Raw genomic sequence first — 27,843 nt, forward strand, 5'->3', positions numbered from 1 at the left:
TCCAGCATACTCTTGATGAATAGTTGATTGGATGGATGGATATGTAGATTAATGATCTGCCAGGTTAAGATCAAAGGTGTTTGCACAAAGAGACAGTATAGCAAGAGTGGTTAAGAGTTGTGTACTCTACATTAGTTGTGAGACTTTGCACCAGCTTTTAAATTTCCCAGTGTCTCAGTTTCCTCATTTGTGAAACAGTTATAGAAATAGTGCCTCCATTATAGTGTTATTAGGCAAACTACATAAGGCAATACATATAAAGTGGTTAGCAAAGTTCTGGGACATAAGTTGTTCAATAAATACTCTCTGTGATTGTTACCAAAATAGAATGGTAGTTTCCTGGGTGACAGTTTGCTATTTAAACATTGCATCCCTACCTTTTCAGCTCCATTAGAAGATCAAAGGTTGTCAAGTAGGAATTCCAAGCTAATGTGATCATTTTGAGTTCAAGATCTCTGAAAAGATTCAAAAGTGAATTTGGGAATTAATAGAAGTAGAATATTGAACAAATAAATTAAAAGGACTAGCAAAAGAAAGAAGGAAACAAGCTCAAAATGTTACTTCCATGGCAATTTTTCTGGAGCAATAATAACTCTACTGTCCTCACACCCAGACCTCTTCTTTAGGTGACCAAAGTGCCAGCTCATCCCTGTTCTGCAACATGCTTGTGCCTCATAGAATGTCATGCCCCACAGGCATCAATAAATGTTTGCTCATGCAGAAGAAAGAAAAGTGAAAACAAAATTTGAAGTTGAGTCTTATCTAAACCTAGAGAGTGTGGGGTACCTGGGTGGCTCAATTGGTTAAGCATCTGTCTTCGGCTTAGATCATGATCTCACAGTTCGTGGGTTCAAGCCCCGCATCAGGCTCTGTGCTGATAGCTCAGAGTGTGGAGCCTGCTTCTGATTCTGCATCTCCCTCTCTCTCCGCCCCTCCCCAGCTTGTGCTCACTCATGCTCTCTATCAGAAATAATAAATGAATAACTTTTAAAAAATAAATAAATAAACCTAAAGAGTGTTATAGTATCTTTTTCATTTCTTTTGAAAATCGAATAATCCGTTTTTTGTGTGAGATCTTTAGTCAGAATTATCATAGTATCTCCTCATAGACGGTTCCCTCTTACCTTCTAACTGAGGCCAAAGGCCGGCCTATGACCAACCTATGGAAACCCAGCGTCTTTACTGCCTCCTTCTACTTCTGTCAGAGAGAATTCACACTGTCTCTTTCCTAACCATGGAGGAATGTCATGTTTTTCATCTTCTGTTAAGAATAGTAAACTGCTTGCCCCTTACTAACCCATCAACTGGGGAGTCGTTTTTAAGTAAAATCAGCTTAGAATTGCTTTATTGATGGGAAAAAATAGGCATAGAAAGAATACATAACTGACCCAAATACTTCAGTTACCAACTCTTTATTCCTCGAGGTTGCAGATACTTTACTCCACAAGGGAGATCTTGGTCCTTAAATTTTTAATAAGATATTTTATTGACTAAAATTTTAAACAAAGAAAATAAATCAATCAGGTTGCCCTAGTTCTGGTTTCGAAGGGCAGGAAAATCAGGTTATAATTTAGGACAAAGGAGTTGTTCCACAGGTTTCCTCCATTTAGGAGAAAACAAACATTGATGCAAACACAAAAGAGGTGATATGGTACCCCTGTGAACTTCCGGAGTGAAGTCTTTCTCCTAGATTCATGGGAGTCACCATTTGACCCACTTAGCTCGTATGTCTCTGAAGGGTCCAGTTGAGTCACTTGAAAGGAATCTCTTTGGATTGGAAATAAGATGCATGTAGAAAATAAGAGGAACAGGTAATAAATGTGATTAAAGTTATTCTCTCTGAACCCTTACTCTCTGAGCTCCCCGAAGCATCCTTTACCAATGTTGTGTTTGCTGTATCACCTTCACAGCAACGCAGAGATAATCATTTTTGTGCTACTGACAACCTAACCAATGTTCCCAGAGGTTAAACAACATTCTGAATATCGTACAATAGCAAACTCCAGTTTGCCAATTTCAAAACCCACACTTTTGTTATGGCAAAAAAACAATTTAATGAAGCAAATCATTCTCTAGTGGGATATTGAATTCTGTTGTAGAAATAAGATCTTAGATTTGATGAAATCTTAGTAATTTCTTCTTAAAACCTTCCTGCTGATTGGTAACAACCCTCAGAAGGTGTGGTTCAGTCTCTGCTTGAGCAGTTTCCCTAATGGAAATCTCACTCTTTCAACCAGGCAATCGTTTCCCCTTTAGATAGCTCTTATTGTTTAAAGTTTTTCCTGAGATTCACCTCTGAAAACAATAAAACAATTCCAAACCTTCACCTCCATGATAGCCTGTAACACATTTAAAACACAAGTTTCTCTCTCTTCAAATCTTCTCTCAATGTTGCCCTTGAAAACCTTCCAGACGTTCTCTAACTTTCTTTGGCTGTGCTCAACTTGCCGCAGTAACCACTCATACCAGCTGGAAAAAAGATGCTAATCAAAGCAAAGAGTTGCAGCCCCCTCTTGTCATCCACGGCACAGTACTTCTGTAGATACAGAAGAATATTGGCACTGCAGTCTGAATGTATCCCCCCAAAATCCATGTTGAATCGGAACCCCCAAAGTGATTAGGAGGTAGGGGCCCTTCAGAGGTGCTTAGGTCATAAGAATGGAGCCCCCTCATGAATGGGATTAGTGATCATATAAAAGAGGCTCCAGAGAGATCTCTTGCCCCTTCCACCATGTAAGGACATGTTAGAAAGTGCCAGCTATGAGCCGGGAAGAGGGCCTTCACCAGAAAGACAGTGATGCTGGCACCTTGATCTTGGACTTAGTCTCCAGAACTATAAGAAATAAATCACTATTGTTTATAAGCTACCCAGATTGTGGCATTCTATAAAAGCCCAAATGGACTGAGACAATTAGATCACTTTTATTTGCCAACCTTTCCACAACACTAATGGCTCATAATGAACTTGAAGTCAATTTAAATTCTTTAGTGTTTTTTACTTGAACAGATCATAGGCCACATTTCCCTCCATCTTACCCTTGGACAATTAACTATTTTTTCAGGGTTTTTTTTTTTAAGTTTATTTATTTATTTTGAGAGCAAGAACTCCTGTACATGAGTAGGGGGAGGGGGCAGAGAGAGAAGAGAGAGAGAATCCCCAGCAGGCTCTGAACTGTCAGCATGGAGACTGACATGGGGCTTGATCCCACGAACTGTGAGATCATGATCTGAGCTGAAAGCAAGAATCAGACGCTTAACTGACTGAGCCACCCAGGTACCCCCAACTGACTTTTCGAACTGAAGAACACGACTTTATATTTCCCCCAAAGTTTGACCATACTTGGAACTCTGTAATCTGCTGTATTTTACAACTCCACCCCATAACTTGGACTTATCTGCAAATTGTCTTTTTCTTCCTTTCTTTCTCTTTCTTTCTTTTGCTTTCTTGCTTTCATGTCTATTTATTTTTGGGAGACAGAGCATGAGTGGGGGAGGGGGAGAGAGAGAGAGAGAGAGAGAGAGAGAGACAGAATCCCAAGCAGGCTCCAGGCTCTAAGCTGTCAGCATAGAGCCCAACACAGGGCTTGAATCCCAAATTTATGTTACTTTACCAATTATGAAGCTCTTTCACAAACATTTCATATGATTCTTACAACTACCCTGTAAATGAGATACTTTTGTCATCCTATATGTGAGGACAAAGATTCAGAAAGACTGTCTGACTTGCCAAATGTGACACAGCTAATAAATAAGAAATTAAGAAACAAGCCTTAGGCCTTCTGACTCTGTTTCCAGTGACTTTTCAAAACCTGATTTTAAATACAATAATTAACATCACCTCTTTCCTTTTTCTACAACCTCCCTGCCCCCCACATGGATATCAACAGAGACTAATTAAAATCAAAAAACATTCTCTGCAAACAAAATCTCGCTCAGAAACCCACTATGTAAAGCAGATTAGAAGCTGGTTGCTCTGCTAGAAGAGAGGTATAAGCCTCTTAGCCTCTAACTCTGTCCCAGTTGGGACCTCCCCTAAACCCTGCTATGGATGGTAATGTGGCACCTTATAGTCCTCCAAGTACATTCAGATGTCACTAGCCAATGGCATGTTCTCAAACTGTAACCTTCTCTAAGAATAATTTTTAAAGTAAGGCTAACTTTTCATGCCTTATTTTTATAATACAGTCTAGAATTTTGTGGGAAATCATTTAGCAGGATGGAACAGAATTGTTTTGACATGGAATAGAATTATCTTATTTATTTATTTATTTTTAGATTTTATTCATTTTTTTAAATTTATTTTAAAGAGAGAGAGAGCATGCGCATGTGGAGGAGAGGGGCAGAGGGAGGGAGAGAGAAAATCTCAAGCAGGCTCCATGCTCAGCGCAGAGCCTTTCGCAGGGCTTGACCCTGTGACTCTGGGATCATGAACTGAGCCAAAATTAAGAGTTGGACACACAACTAACTGAGCCACCCAGGCACACCAACATGGAACAGAATTGTTTTAAAGTTTGAAGGCAACTTTGGGTTAATTCCCATCTTTATTTCACAGATGAAGAAACAGCAACCCAGAGAAGAGAAGTAACCCACACAGGATCATTCCATAGAGGCACAAGGGCAAGAACCCAATCTGGACCCTCCCTGGCAGGTACATTCTTCCAATTAGAGCATGGAATCGCCCTTTTAGAAATCTGACCCTTTTGAAACAATATGACATCTTTAATAACATGGAGCTTCTGGTTCTCACATAAGCAACCAACAAACATTTATTATACACTTGATATTACAATGGCATTTAAGATAATATAAAGGAATAAAATGTGGCAATTAGCTTTAGTAATGAGGCCTTGAAGCAGCCGTTCTCAGTTTACAGACATCAAGGCCCCTTTGAAGTGTAGGTAGAAAATGTTTATGCAAAATTTGCAAACATTTTAAGGGGTTTATAGATGCACCCCACCACCGAGTGCTTAACCTCCAGGTGAGGAACCTCTCGCCAGCTCAGTACAAGTGCCAGGGTCAGGACTGTATAGCTCCAACTACTTTCTTATTTATGGGTCTGCTGGTTAAAGGCTGCTTCTGTTTCAGTATCCTTCATCTTTTATTTAAATGGAGCCGCATCCTATCCTGAAGACCTTTGATACAAGAGAGGAGTAAATGTCTTAGTATCTAATTACCTAGATGGGACAAATTGAGAAATATAAAATGAAAACATTTTCTTTCCAAAATGTTAACTGTGAAAGTGAGGATGATCCATGCTTATAATGGGACATTCATTTCCCTTCTGTTTCTTTAATTTTTAAGAAAGTAAGAAAAGAAAAGAAAAATAAACCTAGATTTCGACTAGTTGCCTGGCCACTTTTATGAAATCTATGGTAAACGGGAAAAAGAGTAGGGGTGGGGACAAAAAGAAATAGATTTATCTTCTAAATTGATTGTTTCTTAATCCTTCCCTTTGCCATAATGTTTTCAGAGATTGATGATCCTGAAATGGTTGGCCACAATTTCTTCATTTCAAAATAATTTGGGAAGTTCCAATATTACCTTAAAGTTATTGATAATGAGGCCTGATTTTAAAATTCAAAAAACACTCCTTGGACATTAGCATGTGCAGAGCATTGTCACAGGAAGCAAGTGCAGTGTGACAGAAAGACCACTTTGGAGTGAGAGAATCCTAGGACTGAATCCCACTGTCATTTCCTCCTTGGCTTTAGACAATGAGCAAGGTACAAAAAGATAACGAACTTCAGTTTTCTTTTTTTTTTCTTTTTTTTTTTTAACGTTTATTTATTTTTGAGAGACAGAGAGAGACAGAGAACAAGCACGGGAGGAACAGAGAGAAAGGGAGACACAGAACCTGAAGCAGGCTCCAGGCTCTGAGCTGTCAGTACAGAGCCTGACTCGGGGCTCAAACCCATGAACCGTGACATCATGACCTGACCCGAAGTCAGTTGCTTAACCTGAGCCACCCAGGCACCCCTCAATTTTTGTATCTTTAAAATGAGGTGATGTATTTTTTTATCTCCTTTTGACAGCCACACCAGAACTGAATAAATGTACTAGAGAAGAATTTCTCTAAAAGTGGCCTCTAATGTGATAACTGATAAAGTTCAGATGATTTGTCTTACAGATGAGCTCATTCTCTTTTAATCTATGCCTGGTGTCCATAGCTAAGGCTATGATTAGTAGGATTAGCATAGTGTATAGTGTGTAGAATATAGTGTGTAGTCTAGTGTGTAGTCATCATAACAGTTAATGTTCATTTAGCCCTTCTTATGTATTATTCTAATACCTTACACGTTTTCATCTTGCCAGAAATTTTATGATGTTCTATTATGATTTCTAATTTCCAGTTGAGGAAACTGAGTTGGAGTGGGTAACTTAGCCAGGATCAAAGCCAGACATGATCCAGAGCCAGAGCTCCATTCTCACCACACTGCCTCTCAGTGAGATTCTCACCCAGCTCCCCGTGTGGTCACTGTGAGACTTTTGCCCTCAGTTTCTTCATCCTTCATCACTTAAGTTAAGCATCTAGCCAGTGCCTGCTGCAGTGGTACCTAATAAATGTTTCTGTTCCCTGAAGAGAGTTCCACATTATAAAATTCTAGGGTTTTTAAAGAGCTCTTAATTTGTTTCCCAGGGCTGTGGTAACAAAGTACTACAATGTTGGTGGCTTAAAATAAGAGAAATGTATTCTCTGATAGCTCTGGAGGCTAGGAGTCTGAAATCAATGTGTCAGCAGAGCCACACTCCCTCCAACGGCTTTAGGGAACATTTTTCCTCTGTACCTCCCTTGCTGGAATTTTAGCTACAAAGACCCTTTTCCCAAATAAGGTCACATTCACAAGTTCCAAGATGTGGACATATGTTTTTGGGGATCCACCACTCTTAGGGGATTCCCTCTGGTATTCTTGACCAACAAGCCCTCATTTATACAAAGAGGGAAAAGAACATTTCATCTCACCCAGTTTAGGTGTATAGTTAAATTGGTTATAAAATCTGCCAGTTGAAAATATTTTTCTTAATGTACCCACTTGCCGCTAACCTTCTCACATTTACTTGAACATCAGCAAAGTTCTTAGGAAACGAATAAGCGTTACCCATTTAAAAGAACAAGCGTGGAGCTCAGCGCTTCTCCACTTTTCACTAGAATCACACAAGGCATCCGTGCACCTGGAGAATAAAGCCAGCAATAATATGTCCACATACTAGGAGAATGAGAAATCCACTTGGCTCAATTGTCAACGAGAATTTTTTCTTTTAGTATGTCATTTAAATAACTCAATTCTAAGTACAAGATCATAAGATCTAATTAGAGTAATTTAATTTACTAAAAGCAACAACATTTTCTGACATAACTCTATAAACACCTGCCTTTCCTTTCTCCCCTTCTCATTTTACCCCTCCAATTCCTATCCAAGAAACTAGCTGACCTAGAATCCCAACCAACTCAGTAGGGAAATGCCCCTGGATCTGGGGGTTGGCAGAGAAGATACCTCAACAATGCTATGTCAATCTCCATGACGCTTGGAGTCAGCCTGGCTTTCCACTCATTTGCCTAAAAGCAGTGATAACTGAGACACAGAAGTAGCTCAGTTGAGGGCAGTGAAAAGGCAGCAGACCATATTACTACTGTCACAAAAATTACACCTTTGGAAATTCAGTGTTAGTGGTCACCAAAATAAGAAAAATACCGAACTCATCACCAGGAGCATTCCAGACAGTATGATAAGAAGTAAAAAATAAGCCAGAAGAATGAGAAGGAGGAGGGAGCAGAGGAGGAAGAACAGAAAAATAAACTAAAACAAAGTTTTATGAGCAAATATTCAGTATTATCAAAAAAAATAAATAAATTTGCAAAGAAAACTACAGTTAGGAAACACTGTCGAAGTATCTTGGTTGCCCAGCTGCCTATGCAAACAGATTTCCTTTGACAGAACTCTGGGAACAAGTGCTCAGCAGGTATGATTTTGACACATCAGTGTTGCAGTAACTCACCTTCTTCGGCCTCAAATTGTTCCTTGGAAATAAGCTTTCTGTTTCTGATGACATATCAATTATAATGAGGATAGGTGGGGATGGTTAAAGGCTTCATGGTCAGACTTCTAGCTCCTAAGAAAACAGAGTCCTTTGAAACAAACAGTAAGCAAGTAGTTCCTTTACCAAATTGTGGGTGTTATGGCTAAGAGCTGGGGAAGAAAAGAGAAAGGCAGAACTGTTATGATGTGCATGGAACACAGTTGCCTAGAAAGGGGTTTATAATGATAGTAGAAAAGTTTCAATCAAACAATTTAACCACTTTTCCACTCTTACTCCTTTGTAAGTGCTCATTGTCAAAAACAAATCAGCATATCATAATTACAGTTCCTACAAGTACTATATTCTGTATATTGTATGCCAAATTTCACTGATGCCAAGAATACACCTAAATATGTCAATCCTCCTCTCAGAAGCTTCTTTGTAGTTTGGCAGTTCCCAATTTTCCTCTTATACCCTGCAAGTCAAGAAAAAGGGAACCCCGTTGGGACCTTGCAATTATTATTTGAAGACATCTGGGGTTATTCATTTACTCAGCTTTGGATAGTACATCTATGTGATTTTGCTCAACTAGTCATGCCCCACTATGAATTGAGAACCTCAATGACTTTTAATGACAAAAAACATATATTGTTCAGACTGTTTCCAAGTGTATTTTTAAATTTCAGTTCTCCATAATGTTTAGAGTTATTTATTGACATTTAAAATTTTTTTTAAGTTTATTTTTGGTGGGGGAGAGGCAGAGAGAGAGAGGGAGAGAAAGAATCCTAAGCATGCTCCACACTGTCAGTACAGACCCTGACACAGGGCTCAAGCTCATGAACCATGAGATCATGACCTGAGCCAAAACCAAGAGTCAGAAACTCAACAGAATGAGCCATCCAGGTTCCCCTGACATTTAAAATTAATTGCAATAAGATACACTACATGTAACATAAAATTTTACTATCTTAACTATTTTTAAATGTACAGCTCAGTAGTGTTAGGTATATTTGCATTGCTGTGCAACCAGTTTCTGAAATGTTTTCATCTTGCAAAACTGAACATAACCTTGCCCATTGAACAACTCTCAGTTTCCCCCTTCCTCTAGCCCCTGGTAAGACCACCATTCTACTTTGTTTCTATGAGTTTGACTACTTTAGATATCTCCTATAAGAGAAATTATACATTTGTCTTGCAGTGACTGGCTTATTTCACTTGGCATAATGTCCTCAAGTTTCATCCATGTGGTAGCATGTGCCAGAATTTCCTATTTTTTAGGGATGAATAATATTCCATTATATGTATATACTGCATTTTATTCATCCATTAATCTGCCAGTGGACATTTGAGTTGCTTCTACCTTTTGGCTCTTACGAATAATATGGGTGTACATTTAATGACTTAATTATTTTTAATGACTTTAAGGCCACTGTTTGTGTGGCAACTCTGTTTACTTTTTACCTCTGAAAACAACTTGGCAGACCTTGGGAATAGTATCTTCAGAAGGAAAGGGCCACCCAGAAGCTATAGTCTTTCCTCTTTCCTTCTTTATAGGATAACAGGGTTTCTTCTTTCTTTAATAAAATAGTAATACAGAGGTTCATCTTAAGAAATGACATTATAGGGGCGCCTGGGTGGCGCAGTCGGTTAAGCGTCCGACTTCAGCCAGGTCACGATCTCGCGGTCCGTGAGTTCGAGCCCCGCGTCGGGCTCTGGGCTGATGGCTCAGAGCCTGGAGCCTGTTTCCGATTCTGTGTCTCCCTCTCTCTCTGCCCCTCCCCCATTCATGCTCTGTCTCTCTCTGTCCCAAAAATAAATAAAAAACGTTGAAAAAAAAATTAAAAAAAAAAAAAAAAGAAATGACATTATAGTTAAAAGCTTGGCTTAGAAGCCCTACTCTCCACTCCAGTATTGACAGAAATAAATAGGCATACTTGCTCTTTTTCTTTTTGTTATTATTTATTTTTTAATGTTTATTTATTTTTGAGAGGGGAGGGGAGGGAGAGAGAGAGGGAGAGAAAGAGAATCCCAGGCAGGCTCCATGCTGTCAGTGCAGAGCCCAACGTGGGGCTCGATCCCATGAACCATGAGATCATGACCTGAGCCAAAACCAAGAGTCAGACATCTAACCGATTAACCCACCCGGGTGCCCCACTTGCTCTTTTTCTATATGAGTAAATGAAAGGACAACAGGAATAAGACAAGATATATCATCTCCCCTAGTGCAAATTTCTCTTCTTATTGATCTACTCAACATTAATGTACTTCCTGCTCTTTTTTAGTTTTGAAATATTTATCTTCTTTTTGATAGCTACCCAACATAGAGACTGGTTTAGTATGAATAGTTTATTTCTTAAATTATTTTGAAATTTTCTGTTAAAGTCAAATTCCAAATTTTCTTTCCCAGGCAGATGTCCTTAATTCAGAAATCCCTCTGGAATCTGTCAGCAAATGCCAAACAACAAGGATTACTTTGAAATTACAGTTACTCAATACATGCCATGCTGCCCAGTGGTCTCAGGTCTCAGTTGAGAGTTGGACTGGAAACACGTGTTTTCTATTGTTCTGCTTTTATTTAGTGTCAGTTAAATTTGGAGGTAATAAAGTTGGTCCAGATAGCCACAAAAACACTCTGCTTTCGTGTATGATTCAAACCAACACTGTACCAACAACAACTTGGCTAAACTGCTAGTGAGACTTTTTCCTTTTAGTACTATTTCAGTAACTCACTTCTAAGAACGAGAGTAGAAGGCTTAGAGTAACTTTTGCCCAAAGCGGTAACATCCTTTGACTTATAATTGTTTGTTCCTTCCTCTCTGAGGAATCTAGAGAATTGTTCAAATCCATCACTTCTGGTCTGACTTCCAATATTAACCCTGGTATCAGCGTGAAGAATTGGTTGCCAAAGGACGGCTGGAGCATATTCTAAGATGGAAGGGAAATTCACATGAAAATGTTAAGCAAGGATGGAACTTTCTATGAGGTGCAGAAAACATTGGCGTCATCCACAGAAAACTTAGAGCAAGATATCTGGAAAAGTGAGAAGCCAATAAACTGCTATTATGCCTGATTCTTACATAGACATGACAGGAGGTTTTGCCATTAATCATAGGAACTTTGTGTCTTTGTGAATCAAATCATGTTCATATAAAGAAGCAGCTGTTGATTAGGTCCCCAAGACAAAAACTATTACTTAAGGTTGGGCAGGGCACAGCCCACACAGTGGTATGTGGTAACCCTGCCCAAGATATTTGAAAATGTGCTTGGAGATTGCGGTGCCTTTCAAGCAGTGGTTTGTGGTCATCGCTATATATGTGTGTTGTTTTATTTTTTATTTTTTCAAAAACATTACTAGGCAATCCAACTAGCAAATACCAATAAGGGTTGAGGTTTTCTTTTCCCTATAAAATATACAAAGCACTCCGTTATAGACAACCGTTATTTCACAAAGACTCTTTGACTTTATAACAAGAAAATCTTGCAAATAGTTTAAAGCGGTACCAATTCATAAGACACAACAACAAATACTACTATGACTATGACTTCTAAAGAGCTCACAACCTATCCCTACATTCTTTACATCAGTGAGACAGACTTAGAGACAATTATGAATTATCTTTATTTTACACAGAGAAGCTGTGACCCAGAAGATTTTGGAACTTGTTCAAGGACACAAAGTAAAATGAATGACTTAATGAATGAATGATGACAAAACAGTAAAGCTGAAACAGAATTCAGGTCTTCAGATGTTCTCTCATCCTGTGATTTTTTTCTATTAGAACAATTTTTCTACCTACCAATCTTAAATTATTACTCACCTAGAGTAAGCACTTGTAAAAGCCATTTTAATGGGCTTTAAAACCACTTCACAAGTAGTTTTTTGTTCCCCACAGAGTCTGTGAACTTTTAACAGTATGAGAAGGAAAGAAAAAAAAAAGCATTTGTTACACTGAAAAAAATTTAGTACCAGCTTCTTCTTTCCTTCCTACAAAAAGACAGATTGTACTGAATTTATAAAAAACAATCTGCCTAAACCTCCTTGCCTGAAAGCAGACAATGAGAATTCATCACTACCTTTTATGTACCCCACATTGTGCTGTGGAAATATTAAATAAGTACAGGTGTGATCCCTGCCCTCACCCCACTTACAATCCAGTCAGCCATCCATCCAGCCATCCAGCTCATCAGCCAGCATACAAGTATCCCACATTGCAGACAGTGGAGATAAAGAGCTGACTGGGGCATATTCACAGTTCTCAAAGACCTCATAGTCTAGGGGAGAAACAGACTGTACATGGCTAATTATAATATGGTGTAAGTGCTAAAACACTGCTCTAGTAGTAACACATAAAAGAAAGCAATATATTTCCCTTGGGAAGGGTAGTCTCTTGGGAATGTTTCATAGAAGGGAGAATATAGGAGCTAGGATTATGAAAGTAATCAGGATTATGTCTAGAAGAGAAAGGGCACAAGAGCATTTCCAGAAAAAAAAAAAAAAAGATGAACAAAAGCATAGAAGCTTAAGAGTAAATGGAATTTAGCAGGAGAGTTCAGAGATGCTACTGGAGAGGTAGAGAAATCAAACTCTGAAGGGCCTCAGAGAAATGTTTCATATCATAGGAAATGGAGAGCCACTGAAGGGTTTCAAGCAGAGAAATTAATCTGTGATTTTAGAAAGTTAATTCCAGCAGCAGGATGGAAGATTTTAAGGTGAAAAGGAGATAAGTTGGTAGGCTATTTCATTAGTTCAAGCAAGAGATGGAGAGAATCCATAGCACTGCCCAATAAAATTTGCTGCAATGATGAAAATGTTCTACATCCATGCTGTCCCATATGGTAGCCATGAGCCACATGTGGCTACTGAGCACTAAACATTTAAATTGCCACATGTGACTAGTAGCTGCCATATTGGACAGTGCAGAGGCATCTCAGAGAAGCTGGCACTTGAGTTAAGCCTTAAAGGAGGGTTTTTCCAATTGGTGTAGCTCACAATTGGGATATTTTTCAATCACCAAAGAGAATAACATGGAATACAGTAGAGCTAATCAAAGAGAATAGAATAAAAAAAAAAAAGCATGCACTGCAGAATAATATTGTTGAGAGATGTTTGTTTCGGTTATGTAGCTGGGTTTGTGTGTGTGTGTGTGTGTGTGTGTGTGTGTGTACCCTGGATCACAATGTAAATGTACTTTCCCTCTCCATTCTGCGTAAAAATGTTTGAAAGCCATGCCTTTATGAAAGGGTATGATTTAACTATGTTCAGAGTTATTAGGAAAACGTTTCCAGAAGTGCAGAGTTTAAGTTCATTGGAGTTTAGAATAGGGAATAGGGATAACTCTGGACCTTTCAAGACTTTCTTAATTACTATTTTGCCTTCCAAAAATTAATAGACTTTATTATTTAGAACAGTTTTAGACTTACAGAAAAGTTGAGAAGATAGTACAGAGTCTCCACATGCCCTGTACCCAGTTTCCCCTACTAATATCTTACATTAGTATGACACATGTGTTACAATTAATGAGCCAATGTTGATATGCTATTCAGTAAAGCCAGTATGTTACTCGTATTTCCTTGGCTTTTACCTAGTATCCTTTTTTCCTTTCCAGGATTCCACCCAGAATAACACATTGCATCTAGTTGTTGTGTTTCCATAGGCTCCTTTGAGCTATGACAGTTTTTCACACTTAGCTTGTTTCTGATGACCTTGAGAGTTTAAGGGGTACATATTCTACAGCATGCTACTCTGTTGGAATTTTGTCTGGTGTTTTTTCTCATGATTAGACTGAGGTTGTCGGTTATTTGGGATAAAAACACAGAGGTAAAGTGCCATTTTCGTGCCATGATATCATAGATACCTACCATTAACATCATTTATCACTATTGATGTTGGCCTTGATCCACTGGCTGAGGTAGTGCTAATCAGTCTTCTCCACTGTAAATTTACTTTTTTATCTCCCTTTTCAAATAGTACTCTTTGGAAGGAAATCACTCTGCTCCTTTTAAAAATGAATTACTTAATTAAAGGGAGGCTTGAACTTGGAGTAAATCATATTGAGTTCCTTCCAAAAGGAAACCTACTTCTGAGGACAGACACAGTCTCTTTTTAGATTCAGTGTCTCTCTCTGTAGCAGGCAGAATAATTTTTTCACATCTCAGATTTTCAGGTTCCTAATATGAAGCACACACACAAAAGCTGAGTGACTGACATAGAGTTCCAAAGTAAGTCAGAAAGGAATTAACCCAAAATCAATTGCAAATCCTTCTGACTTTTCTCCTCAGCCCCGGATTCTGATGTTTTAGAAGTAAATTTAACCCAAAATGTGTTGGAAGGTGTTTTTTTTAATCCCCCAAGAGAGAAGATTCATTTTTAGCTAATGTTTAGAAAGGGAGATCTCATACTGAGAAAATCCAGGAATTTGGAGTACCTTCTTTAGGTGCAGGATCACGTGTTCTGTGATATTAGCAAGGTAAATTCCACCCTGCCAAACCACCTGCTACTTACCTCTCACTGCAGTTGCCTAACTTTCTGCCACTCCTATTCCCATGGACAGAAAACAACACGGAACTTCTGAGCAAGCCCCACCTCCACATTTGTTACATCCCTGCACGTTCCCTTTACAGTATTCTCATTTCATGACTCAAACGTGGGTTCATGGGAACACATGTTGTTGTTTGTTTTTCATTGTTGATGTTGCTCTATTTATCCTTTCTTGTCCATTCAGGCCGGAACAAAGTCCTGCTCCTGAGTAATGTGTGTCATAAGTCCCAGGTCCTCCCTGTTCATTCTGGGAAAAGAGGTGAAACTTTATCTCCTTCCTCACTGGACACAAATCTAGTGAGAGAAAAAAATCATCATCTGTTGATAAAAAAAGGGCAGTGACATTCAGAAATAAAATATAGTCACTTACTCTCCAATCAATTGTAGGATAACTTCTTAGGGGACTTCCAAGCCCTTACTGTTTTCCACTGCCCCAGGGTCCCTGTTCATTTGCTGGATTCTCTGTAGGATTCAGTCTCTTCCTGTGGTTCCCAGGACTCTAATAATCCTTCTCCCTCTTCCTCCCCTGAACTTGGTAAAACTCTGCTTTGGGTCTTTTAACCATACTAAGATGTACATCACTAACAAGAACCTTAATTTTTGCCAGTTCCAGGTAACATTTGCATTAAATAGGCATCAGGATCCTCATTTGGTTAGAGGAGCATATGAACTGTGGGATTCAGGAAAGAGTCCTGAGTAGGGCAAGAAGAGTAGAGACAGGGGAAACAGGGTAGGGCTGAAGTCTTCCAGATATCCTACATACCTGGCTCCATTGTCCTTGCTCAAGTCTGAGTCTTCTAAGACCACGGAAAACCTTCACTGGACTTTTCACTTCTTTCATCCAATGTTAATTCCCAAAACACAGGGTGTTCCCTGCCTGGTCCAGTCACTTCCATTCAGTTTGACAAACCAATTTAAATGTCAACAAATTTAATATCAATTTGGTGTTAGCCCCATAGACTTGGCCCTTTTCTTTAAACTGAGTGATTTGGTCTAGGGGATCTCAGTTCCATTAACATTCTAGATTTCATTTTAACATTCTAGATTTCACTTTAGCTGCCTAACACATGTGGCAAATATTGTCCATAATGTATATGGGTGGAATATACTCAACTGAATTAGAATCCTCAAGGGCGCCTGGGTGGCTCAGTTGGTTGAGCGTCCGACTTCGGCTCAGGTCACGATCTCACAGTTTGTGGGTTTGAGCCCCACATCAGGCTCTGTGCTGACCGCTTGCTCAGAGCCTGGAGCCTGCTTCAGATTCTGTGTCTCCTTCTCTCTCTGCCCCTCCCCCATTCACGCTTTGTCTCACTCTGTTTCTCAAAAATAAATAAATGTAAAAAAAAATTAAAAAAAAAAAAAAGAATCCTCAAAGATGATGGTGACTATCTCTGTCACCATGGAATCTCCAGTTCCTAGTGCAATTTCCGGCATGTCAATAATTATTTTCAGTAAATAAAAGGGAGGGAGGGAGGGAAAGAGGAAAGGCTTTTTCCAGTTAGATTCTAACTTCCTATCTATATGCTTCTCCATGTACAAATCCTTTGAATTGATGCTACAGTTTCATTTTTACTAATCCTTACAGCAAACTTAAACACTAGGGATTATTATCTCCAGTTTACAACTGAGGACATTGAAGCCCCAAACAGGTAAGTACTGGGCCAAGGTCGCACAGCCAGTATGTGGAGGAGTCAGGACTTGAACCAACATCTATCTTTATTCCCAAATCCATACTCTGCATTATGCAAATGTAATAAAAGCATTTCCCAAACTATAAATAATCCAAATTGTTTTGTTATTATTATTAGAGAAACTCTGATAAATCAAATCCGTGAGGCACCTTAGAATGTAGTACCACACTGGTCCCCATGTTTTTAAAACAATGGCCCAGAGAAAGCCTTTCCTTACGCTTCACAATCCATTCCTTCAAGTAACACTGCTGCCCTTCGCTTCACCTCCCACCTCTTACAGGAAGCCTCAATTGCTTTGTGTTCCATAGGGGCTTCCAGCCCTCCCAATTCACCCAAGGGTATCATCACTCAGCTTCAGCTGTCAGTCACACCCATCTAGGCCCCTGCAGCCACATCACTATCTGCTTAAGCAATGCTACCCCTAAAAGTACAGCCTCCTTAAAGATCTAGGAAGGTTTTTAAAATTTTAAAATAGGAGTTTTTAAAATCCCTACTGAAAAGGGAAGGTTTTTAAATCATCAAGTTTAGAGGACCAAAATTTTTTTAATGTATGTTTATTTTTGAAAGAGAGAGAGAGAGAGGGAGAGAGAGAGAGAGAGAGAGAGAGAGAATGCAAACGGGGAAGAGGTAGAGAGTGAGGGGGAGTGGCAGACAGAGAGAGGGGGACAGCAAATCCAAAGTGGGTTCTGTGCTGACAGCAGCCAGCCAGATGCAGGGCTCAAACTCACAAATTAAGGGAGTCATGACCCGAGCCAAGCCGAAGTCAGATGCTTAGCCAACTGAGCCACCCAGGAGCCCCGAGGGAAAAATTATTTTAAAGGTAACAAACTACTGCCTCCCTCTTTTCCATATATGGAAATCATCTTTCAAAAGCGCTTAACCAAAAACAAGGAGATTCACTGTGTGCTTGAGCAGAGTTACCATTTTAAGTTCTTTGTTTAGCTTTACTGGGATAGGGCATTAGGTCATTAAGGAAGTGAGCAAACTAATTCCACCCTTCATTGTGAGAAATTAAGACTTCAAGATGTTTCCTCTCATCTAGTTCTATGTTACCTATGGGTAATTCATTTCATTGCATTTCTGCCATCTTATTTCCCCAAATTCAGCCTATTCTCCTAGCTTCCGTCTTAGCATCTTTCCATGTCCTTTCCCCCATGTGGTACTCGTTCCTGGCCCCTCAGCCATTGTGTGTTTGTTGCATGGTCCAGCGTGCTGCCTGTAAGAGCATCTCCTGTCTGCAGGTCCATTTTGGGGAAAGATTCCTTCTGAAGCCATTACTATTCAGAAGAAATCACACAGTAGTACTCAAAATGCATTTGTTGATGAATGAGTGAATTCTTCTACCCACATTACTCATCTTAAAAAGTGGGTTTTTTAAATCTTGGATGCAGTCCCATAGGAAATTTAAAAATGGAATCAAAAGGAAGTAGACATATATTACTTAAGCAAATCTAGAACCTAAATATAGTGATATTCCAACAATAGATTGTAGCAGATGGTTTACCAATAATAACCCACTCTCTCTTCTCACCTTTTCTTTTTTTAAATGTTTTACACAATTTTATCCCATTTTATTCTGTAAAAATGCACACAGATTCTAGAATATACTATAATGCCATTTTTTTTCAACTGCATTAGTAATTTTTTAAAATTACAGTTGACATACTGAAGTACCTGGGTTGCTCAGTTAGTTCAGTATCCAACTCTCGATTTAAGCTCAGGTCATGATCTCACAGTCGTGGGATCGAGCCCCGTGTCAGGCTCTGTGCTGACAGCACACAAGCTTGGGGTTCTCTTTCTCCTCTCCCCCTACCCTTCCCTTGCACACACTCAAACTCCCTCTCTCTCAAAATAAATAAACATTTTAAAAAATAACATATAGGTGACATACAATGTTGTATTCATTTCAGATGTACAACATGGTGATTCAGCACACTAACAGCACTTCACTACATAAGTGTAGTCACCATACAGTTATTGCAATTATTATTGACCATATTTCCTATGCTGTGCTTTTCATCCCCGTGACTAATTTACATAGTTATCTTTCTACCTAAGAAATAATAAACAATCTTTAAAATTGCTTTTCATCAATAAGGGGAAAAAATAATCCAAGTGGGGGGAGAAATCAATGCCTTTTAGAACTTTTAGAACTTCAGGAGACCGAAGTGACATATGACAATAAAGGCATTTTTTACATGTCAGAGATGGCTACCGAGAGGATTAGAAAATTATACGGAGGACTGGAAAAACTAGCAAGACAAGAAAAACTTCTAAAATCTTAATTCTCTAAATTGTTAGCAATGTGTAATCAATGTCCTACCAGGTATCCACCTTTGGTGTAATGCATGTTGGTATGCTTTAGATCTATTGTTTGATTGACTGGTTGATTGATTTTTTACAGCTTAAAATAATAAACATTGACTGTCTCACAGTTTCTGTGGCTCTGGAATCTGAGCACATCTTAGCTGAGCAACTCTGGCTCAGGGTCTCTCACAAGACTGCAATCAAGGTGTCCGTCGGGGCTGCTCAAGCAAGAAATTTAATTTTAGAAAACAAAGCTATGGCTTGTGTGTATTTTTAAAAGCTAAAATGTAGAGAGAAAAAGTCAATGATATTTCTATAAATAATTTGTAAATGAGTAATTTATCTCATTTATAAAAGTGAAAAGAGTATTAAGAATATTTTAACCAGATTTTTAGTACAAGGTTGATCCTGAATGAGTAACGCCCATGGGAGAACAGAGACAGGTTTTCTGAAATCACTGGGCTTAAAATTCACTTCAACTTGGCTTTAGAATGCAGGGAAGGCCATGTGTCCATATGAAATTAACTCCTCATTCTCTCAAACCTACCACAGCATTCCCCTGTTAACCCTTAGAGACCCCTTCACTCATAGGATAAAGACAAAATATTTAGCTTATCCACCTAGGCCCTGCAGTGGTTGCCTAACTCTGGCCATTCCCTTCTCTTCAGTTTTCTCCTACTCCCACCCTCCATCCCCAGATCTCTATGGCTCCATTCCCTGCCTCCCACAAACATCCATCAACCCTCTTCCCACCTTTAACTTTGGCACAAACACAACTTGATCCCTATCTTGGCCATTCTCCCACCTGACTACCCATTTTATCTGTATGACTTATAGTCATCCCTTGAATCTCATCTCAAATATCTCTTCCTCCAAGACATGCTGAGACTGGATCAGGTTTCCCACAGCCCCTTATACACTGCTCTTTTCCTTTAGGGCATAATGTAGTTGGAAATTACATATTTGTGTATATTATTTGATTGCTACCTGTCTCCTCAACCGGACCAAGTTTCCTAAGGGATCTATGCCATAGATCTATGCCTATGTCTGAGTCATTGTTCTCCCACCTTCTCCCAGTACAACCTGGAACATGATACCTGATGAAGGTATTCTCACACTCCCCAACAGTTACCTGGTGCCACCCTGAATCCTATCTAGGTAATGAAGAGGAAGCAAGTATGGGTAGTCATGAATAGAGTTTTAAATATAATATATACAGTAGTCTAGTGGGACAGCCTAACAGCTCAAATAGTGATACCTCCTCATTTTCTCCATTTCAGCCTATCAGTGAAAAATGTTGGTTGTTTGGATAATATCACTCACTGAAATTACCACTTCTTCAGTCATTCATTTCCTCCAAGACCTAATTCTATTGGCCTTTGCTCTTTCTCTGCAACCAAAGCTAGGAATGAAAAATAATGTTGGAAGTCAGCTCTTACCAAGGTCTACCTACCAGGACAAGGCATTTAAATCCAATTACTTAGTTCCTACTTTGGCTTTTAGGAAAGATGGGAGGCTGACTTTTCATAAGAAAGTGCAATGACTTCAGTTTGTATCATCCATTTATTTGGATTACCCTGGCCATTATTACAGATAATCGCAACCTGGTAACACAAAGACTTTTCATTTTCAGGGTTTTTGTTTTTTTTTTTTTGTAGAAATTACACTTATCAGAAAGAGTTACTTATTATCAAAGCCAAACTGTTGAAAGTCAATAATAGCTAACTATATCCTACTTAGGTTGGGACTCTGAGTGATCTATAACTATTATTTTTCTTTAAGTTGGTTGCTTGTCATTCATTTACTCACTCATTCAGCACATATTTACTTATGACCATAGCCTGAGGAGTCCACAGTCCTATGGAGCAAATACATCATACTTTCACGAAAAAGAATCAAAGAAAAGAGACATTTTCAGGTCAGAAAATAGAAATGATCTTTAAAAAATTTAACTGTGATTTGAATAGGAAGCGTTCTCAAAGTGGAATTAGATGATGTGGCACCGTTATATTCTTAGGAGTAAGCAGAAGAGGCACAAAGGTCAGCTTGTATTACCATAGACACCTATCATGTCTATGAAACCTTATAGAATCTTCCCAAGAATCTTTTTTAGAAATGATAGATGCCCTTCTTTCTAGGAGGTTTTAGATGCATATAGTTGTAAGTGTGATCCATCTAATCACAGTGAGACCAAGAAAACATTTTTATGTGGTTTCATAAGTTCTCTACCCAAAAGTCAAATGACCATCCAACTTTGGGCTTCCCGTTTGTTTTAGAGATCCCCAAGACCACCCACCTGTTCAATGACCTACCAGAAAGACTCACAGAAGTCAATATATATTTATACTCACAGATAAGGATTATTACAGTGAACAGATGTATAACAGTATCAGCAAGGAATAAAGATACAGGTAGTATCCCAAAAAAATTCATTTAGAGGCTTCTGATGCTCTCTCTCTCCCATGAGTGGACAGACCAAGTGCTCTTCTTTCTCCACTAGCAAAAAGTGCAGTGATACACATGCAATATTTCTGCCCAGAGGAGCCCATCAGAGACACAGCACTGAAGTCTTCACTGGGGCTTGTTCCATGGACATCTTTGCCTGACAATTACCAAAACTCCAGACTTCCAGAATAAAGTAGGTGTTCACCATGAATTATGTCATTTGCACAGTTTAGGTGTAGTGAATCATCCTTATCCATTAGGGAATGGAGAGAACATTCCAAAAGCCAAGTTCCCAGATGCCAGCCCAGGGCCAAACTTGCAAGCAGATCCTTCTAAAGATAGCAGCCTCAGGCTTGCTATATTAACTCTTTTCTGCGCACCATTCTTTAAATATTCTTCCAGAATACATATTGTAGGAAATAGAAAGTTCACACTTCTCACTCTTTGTACACATGGCTAAAGAAAATGTGGTTAGCCTCAATTTTTAGATATTTTCACTAGACTATTACTAGAAATTATCATTTTTAGATAAATATTATCATTGCTAATATTGTTGCCATTAATCCTAGTACTAATTATTATTCATAATGGCAATATTATGAATTCCTATGATTAACATATTGGGTATTATTTCTATATAATACTCACATTAATCCATTCAGTGATCATTAACATGTTTTTAAAGGTGCTAACGTGCGGAGACCATGAAAACCTAAGGAGCTTCTGTGTTTGGTTCCTTATTTTATTTCTCTTCTTATCTGTTAACAGGACAGACTTTCTGCAGCTTGAAAGGAGCTGACCATGGATTTCAGACGTGTGAAGGACTATTTCTCCTGGCTCTACTATCAGTACCAAATCATTAGCTGCTGTGCTGTCTTGGAACCCTGGGAGCGATCCATGTTCAATACGATCTTACTAACCATTTTTGCTATGGTGGTATACACCGCCTATGTTTTTATCCCAATCCACATTCGTCTGGCTTGGGAATTTTTCTCCAAAATGTGTGGCTATCACAGTACAATTTCTAATTGATCTTAGTTGCATTCTGTGAATCGGCATTGCCTCTGTAAATGTTGCTTACAACTTACCAACTTACATGAATACTGTGTCTTCTTCCACTCTCTGATCTGAAAAGCTCCCTTCTCTATGCACTCTTTTATCTTGCCTGAAATGTGAGATAGGTGTCTCTTTAGGTTCTTTTGCACATTCTGCATTGTGCATCGGACCATGGATAACACAAAGACCTTACCTCACATACCAGCCGTATTCTCTCAACTTAAATCTACAACTTCAGATTTTTTTTTTTAATCAGAAATTTCATATAAAATTTTTCTGGGAAGTTGGCTCCTAAGAGACCTACCAGAATCATATTTAAAATGCTCCCTTGATACTTGTTCTGTACTAAAGGGTCTATTTTTAAAAATCTGTTCATAAGCTCCTGTCAAAAGTATCCTATCCTTGTTTACAACATATGAAAAGATATGAATAAATTATATGGGCCCCCTAAAGTCTTATTTTCTAGTAAACTGCTGATACCTAAAATTCTTTTACTTCAAGTGCAAAAGAATAGGCTGGAGGCAATTATCTCTTTTCAGACACGGTTCATGAATTATTTCAAATGCCTTCTAAAAGTCTGGATTTATAACAGGTTAAAATCAACAATGTTGATTTTAGATAACCCAGTAAGTATTATGATACAAAAATGTTAAGTGTAAGGAACAAAACATAATCAAAGTAAATTTAGATATTGTGACTTGCGATGCTGCCTGGCCTTGCGTGATGCTGGGGAGCCAGGGGGAGAAGGGGGAGGGAAAAGAAACTGCTTTCTTTCTGTGATTTCACTCAGTGGAGGGTTGGGGGGAAGCATGTATTGGGCTACAGGAAGAAACGCTAATAAATAGACTGGAAGTAATATTCTACCAGCAGGAACTCGACAGCTCCAGTTAAATGCTTTGATATAGTGACTCCTTTGCAGAGCAAAAACAAGATTTATTCAATTTCCTTCAAAGTGTTTATCTCAAAAACAAATACAAGTTTTTAAGTATACTGCTGAATCAGATGTGAATGCCAAAGACCAAACCTTATAGTTTGTCTTTCCTTCCAATAACTAGTAAGGTTAGTAATTCTGGAGGGTAAAAATGGAAATAGTTTTTGGACAATATTTGCACCTATGTTTGTATTATGGGGGGAAAAAAAAGCAAACATTCCCAGGAAGCCCAGAGAGAAAGATGTTTGGCATGCCAAATTAACATGCATGTTTGTTAAAAAACAAAAACGTGTTTTGAAGATAAACCAGATCTGAACATGTACTGTTGATTTTTGCAAAATAAAATTAGGTTTAATTTTGTAAATAAAATATTCACCTCCAGATTTGCTTTTTCCTCATATTACACTAAATATCCAGGTGCTTCTGTCCTCATTTGTCCCCAGACTTCCTGTTTCTTACTAATCCATTGTGGCAACTGATCTTAAAACAGTAGGATAAAACTAACATCTATCAAGGGCCTTCTCCATAGTGAACACATTTTACATGTTGAAGTAGGTATTAAGGTCTCCCAGTTACAGGTAAGGAAAGTAGAACTTGGCAAAGATGAGATTCATGTTTAAGATCCTTTATCTACTAGTGGCAAAGCAAGAAAGCAAATCCAGGACCACACAGGGCCCTGAAATATTTGCCACATGCAAGCCCATGGGAGGAAAATGTGAGCAAATGAAAGTTGATGGGATAGGGTCACCATGTCAGAAAGCAAAACCACATCAATTTAAAGGGGCAAGGGTATGAGGAGACAGCTGAGGTCAGAGGAACAACAGGCCCAAGTCCCAGCTTCCACCTTTGCTGTTACCCAAGTGCTGTGTTCACCCATCTCTATGCTGTCCAGGCCCATCTGCCTATTTTGAAAGATTGCTTTCACTTTTAAACATTTAACAGAGGATTCTCAGTTAAGCATGAACTTGGACACATTCCCAGTTCACAATGATTTAACACCCTTATATACATGGACCCCTACTAAGTACTCTTGGAATTCAATTACAAAGATACTGCATTGACCTTCTTAAAATCCTCCTTCTAAAAATAAGAGTTAAAATAAATGTGAATAGACACAGCAAAGCTTAATAAAAAATATTGCAAAGCACTGCCCCAGGATGTCACTTTGAAGGTAAGCATTTCCTCTGAGCAATCAAAATGATAAACACAGAGTCCAACAAATACAATCAAACAGTTTGGATAAAAACCTATCTGCATGCAGAAGGCAAGAAAGCCCTACCTGCCGTGTCTGCTTTGTCAATTTTCTAGACTAGGCAGAGATGCTCTTTACCATGACTACAGTTCACCTAGTTTACAAACACTGTTTATATGCTTTTTCTTTATTTCTTTTATATGTATATTTCAATGGTGGTCACAGAACTGTAAAAAAAAAAAAAAAAAAAAAAAAAAAAATAGCCAAAAGCTTTATGGTTAAAATGGGCTTATGTTTGTCACTCACTAAACTTGGAATCATAAAAGGTTCCTGCACTGATATTGGCCAAGTTGACAATTGCTTTTACCTACTTGAGCAACAAAAAAAGATATGAAATGCTAAGAAATCAGGCAGTTTTAACAGCAAGATAATACTGGTCAGTCTTTGTTAATAAGTTGTGTGTACAAAAAAAAAAAATCTCTAGTTCACATTTTCTACTTTTTTCTTCTTCCATCATTACCATATTTAGATTATCTCACTAGTAGAGCATGTGTCCCCTGGAAGGCAGGAAATTTATTCTTTCTGAATGCCCAGTATCTAGCCCAGTGTGTAATACAGAGCTTAGCAGATACACCTCCTAGAGAACATTACATAGTTTCCCATATCCTGTATCCACATAGAAACAAGGAAACTCAGTATTTGTATTGGGCCAACCTCAGAATGGAAAATTTCCATCTATCAACCAAAAGAGTAACACTCATTCGTTTATTTCTTCATTCAACAAGTGTATTAAAAGCCAACCATGTACTGATAGAGGAATGGCAAGATGGATAGATATTCTATGAAGAAAGCATCGTAGAAACTAGGTGGTAGGTATTCACATGTTTGTTGTAAAATTCTCTCAACTTTACTGCACGTTTGAAAGTTTTTATTGAGAAAACATTGGAGGACAAGTCTACCATGTGCTAGTTGTTGAGCTTGCCACTAGGAAACAAAGATAAATGAGACAGAAACAGTAACATTCCCCAACTCATGAATCATACAATCTGGTAGGCAAGATGACACAAAGAAAAAAAATAAGCAAACAAAATATTTATGAGTTGTGGTAAGGTCTTATGAAAGGAACAGCAGAGTGCTAGAGAGAAAGAAAACAGAGGGTCGAGGCAGGTAGAGCAATTGGGGGATCCAGTGAGACTTAAATCCAAACTTCTCTTACTGTAGGAGGTTAAGCAGGGGGACGATGTGGGAAAGAGGTGATCTTACCTTGTAAGATGGGGACACCTGGCTGCTGTGTGAGGGAAGATGGGATGGGCAGGGGTCAGAGCCGGGATACCCCATGCAGGAGAGAGCTGGACTAAGGTGGAAGCATCAGAAGCAGAGAGACAGATGGTCTGATTTCACATGTATTTTGTAGCTAAAAAGCCAACACGCCTTGATTATAGGTTGGATCAAAGGAGTAATTCCATGAAATACTCACGACATTTTTCTTCCTTTTTTTAGAAATTTTTTAAATGTTTAATTTTATTTTTTGAGAGACAGAGACAGAGCATGAGCAGGGGAGGGCAGAGATACAGAGACACAGAATCCGAAGCAGTCTCCAGGATCTGAGCTGTCAGCACAGAGCCCCTTACAGGGCTTGAACCCACCAATGTGAGATCATGACCTGAGCCAAAGTTGGACGCTCAACCAACCTGAGCCACCCAGGTGCCCCTCAAGACCTTTTTCTTTAAACATCTAACCTACCCAAAAGAAACTTCCTTCTCATTTTGGTAATTTCCGGAAATGATAAACTGTCCTAAGAGAGACAGAAAGAAACCAAGTTCATGTATTTTTACTATTTTTTCCAGCTTTTAAAGTTTCACTATATCTCATCAAGAATCCTTATCCTTTTTATTTTTAAGTTTATTTTGAGACAGAGAGAGAGACCATGAACGGGGGAGAGGGGCAGAGAGAGGCACAGAGAATCTCAAGCAGGCTCCACGCTGTTGGCATGGAGCCCAACACGGGGCTCAATCACACAAGCCATGAGATCATGACGTCCGCCGAAGCCAAGAGTCAGATGCTTAACCAACTGAGCGACCCAGGCACACCAAGAGTCTATACTTCTGATTGGAAGAAAGGACTCCTATTTTCCACCATGAAACAGAATGTTATTCTCTAGGTACTTTGCATCATCAGACTAAAACCAAAAAATCAGTAGCATGGTTCTTCCAAGGGATTAAATTATCCCAACACTAATTCTAGAGCTTGAAAAGGCTTTGAAAGAAAACTTCAGGGCTTGGGGTCTCTTTGATTCATTCCTGAATTATTATGCTGACAACAGTGAAAGTAATAGTACTGAGAAGATTTAATGGCGGTCTTATCATACTGGGCTGACCAATTTTTAATTTTAGCTATTTGGTTGGAAATTATAAAGAAATAGGATACAGAAGGAGTTCCAAAATAAAATGACAGTTGCCTTTACTATTATGGCAAAGCCTGTTTCAGTAGCTTTTTTGTGAACAAAATGATGATGTATTCCATTAACAATATTCACACCTCTCATCATTTCCAGATGGAATTCAAAATTCAAATTGCTGCTTTTAATATTGTACTTTTGTTCCTAAAAGAGGCAGCATTTAACCCAGATGTCTGATTATGGGGGAGGGGAGATTGCAAAATAGAGGAGAGCACCCCAGGTTCCACCCTCCCAGCCTCCACCTGCCAAAGCCACACCCACACCGAGCAGCCAGTAAAGTCCCTGGATGGCACCGACCTGATCAAAACGGACAAAGAGGAAGGAGAGACAGAGAGAGAGATTGGGGGGAGGGAAGGGGAGGGAAGAAGGTTTATCCTTTTGTTCTTTAAGTTTATACTGGGGAAGTCTCACTTCCAAGCAAAGTGCAATCCTTCTCTGTCCTCATTCCTCAAAGAACTTCCCTGATCTCATATTTTTTCCTAACATGAGCAATATCCAAATGTTTTACATCTTATTCATATTAATATTTGTTTCTTTTGTCACAATAATTCTCCTTTTCCCTCAGTTAAAATAAGTCTTCTGAATAATCAGGCAATCGATCCTCTCTCCATCCTCCAGTGGGTCTTATGTCTTCCCTCCTCTATCGCCTGGCTTCTAAGTTTCACTCTGCCTCACCCTATCCCAGGCCTATTGTGTCACTATTTTTCAAAGTTCAATAACCTCCTTAGAAAATTAGAGAATGGACTTGGGTCTCTCCAGGGATTCTTCAAATTAAAGTCTACAGTCCATGAAATTCTAGTGACTCTCAATATTTCAGCTTCTTGAAGCTTCCCCTGGTTATTTTCTAAATTTTTTAAATATTTATTTTTTGAGAGAGACAGAGACAGAATACAAGCAGGGGAGGGGCATAGAAAGGGAGAGACACAGAATCGAAAGCAGGCTCCATGCCCCAAGTTGTCAACACAGAGCCCAATGTGGGGCTTGAACCCACAAACTGTGAGATCACGGCCTGAGCCAAAGTCAGACACTTAACTGACTGAGCCGCCCAGGCACCCTATCCCCTGGTTGTTGATAGGAAATTCAGAATTCCTCTGAAATTCTATGGTCTCTGTAACCTTAGCACTGACCATCATTGTTGTGGGAGAAAGGCAATATAATCCATACATAAAAACAAACAAGCAAACAAACGCACAAAATCCCAAAGAGTAA

At 38.9% G+C, this 27,843-nt stretch overlaps 1 protein-coding gene across 1 annotated transcript; it reads left to right on the forward strand.

The window, feature by feature from the left end:
- Positions 1-4,556: 4,556 nt before the first annotated feature.
- Positions 4,557-23,360, forward strand: SPTSSB (serine palmitoyltransferase small subunit B). Its single transcript, XM_049628600.1, has 2 exons — positions 4,557-4,648; positions 21,766-23,360. Exon 2 carries the CDS (start codon positions 21,799-21,801, stop codon positions 22,027-22,029), a length of 231 nt encoding a protein of 76 aa, XP_049484557.1. The 5' UTR covers positions 4,557-4,648; positions 21,766-21,798; the 3' UTR covers positions 22,030-23,360.
- The last annotated feature ends 4,483 nt before the right edge of the window (positions 23,361-27,843 follow it).

Source organism: Panthera uncia, chromosome C2, assembly GCF_023721935.1.
Source record: "Panthera uncia isolate 11264 chromosome C2, Puncia_PCG_1.0, whole genome shotgun sequence".
Classification (NCBI taxonomy): Eukaryota; Metazoa; Chordata; class Mammalia; order Carnivora; family Felidae; genus Panthera; species Panthera uncia.

Excerpts from the sequence above, each read along its gene's own strand:
- SPTSSB (XM_049628600.1), top strand. The coding sequence starts at position 21,799 with ATGGATTTCAGACGTGTGAAGGACTATTTCTCCTGGCTCTACTATCAG.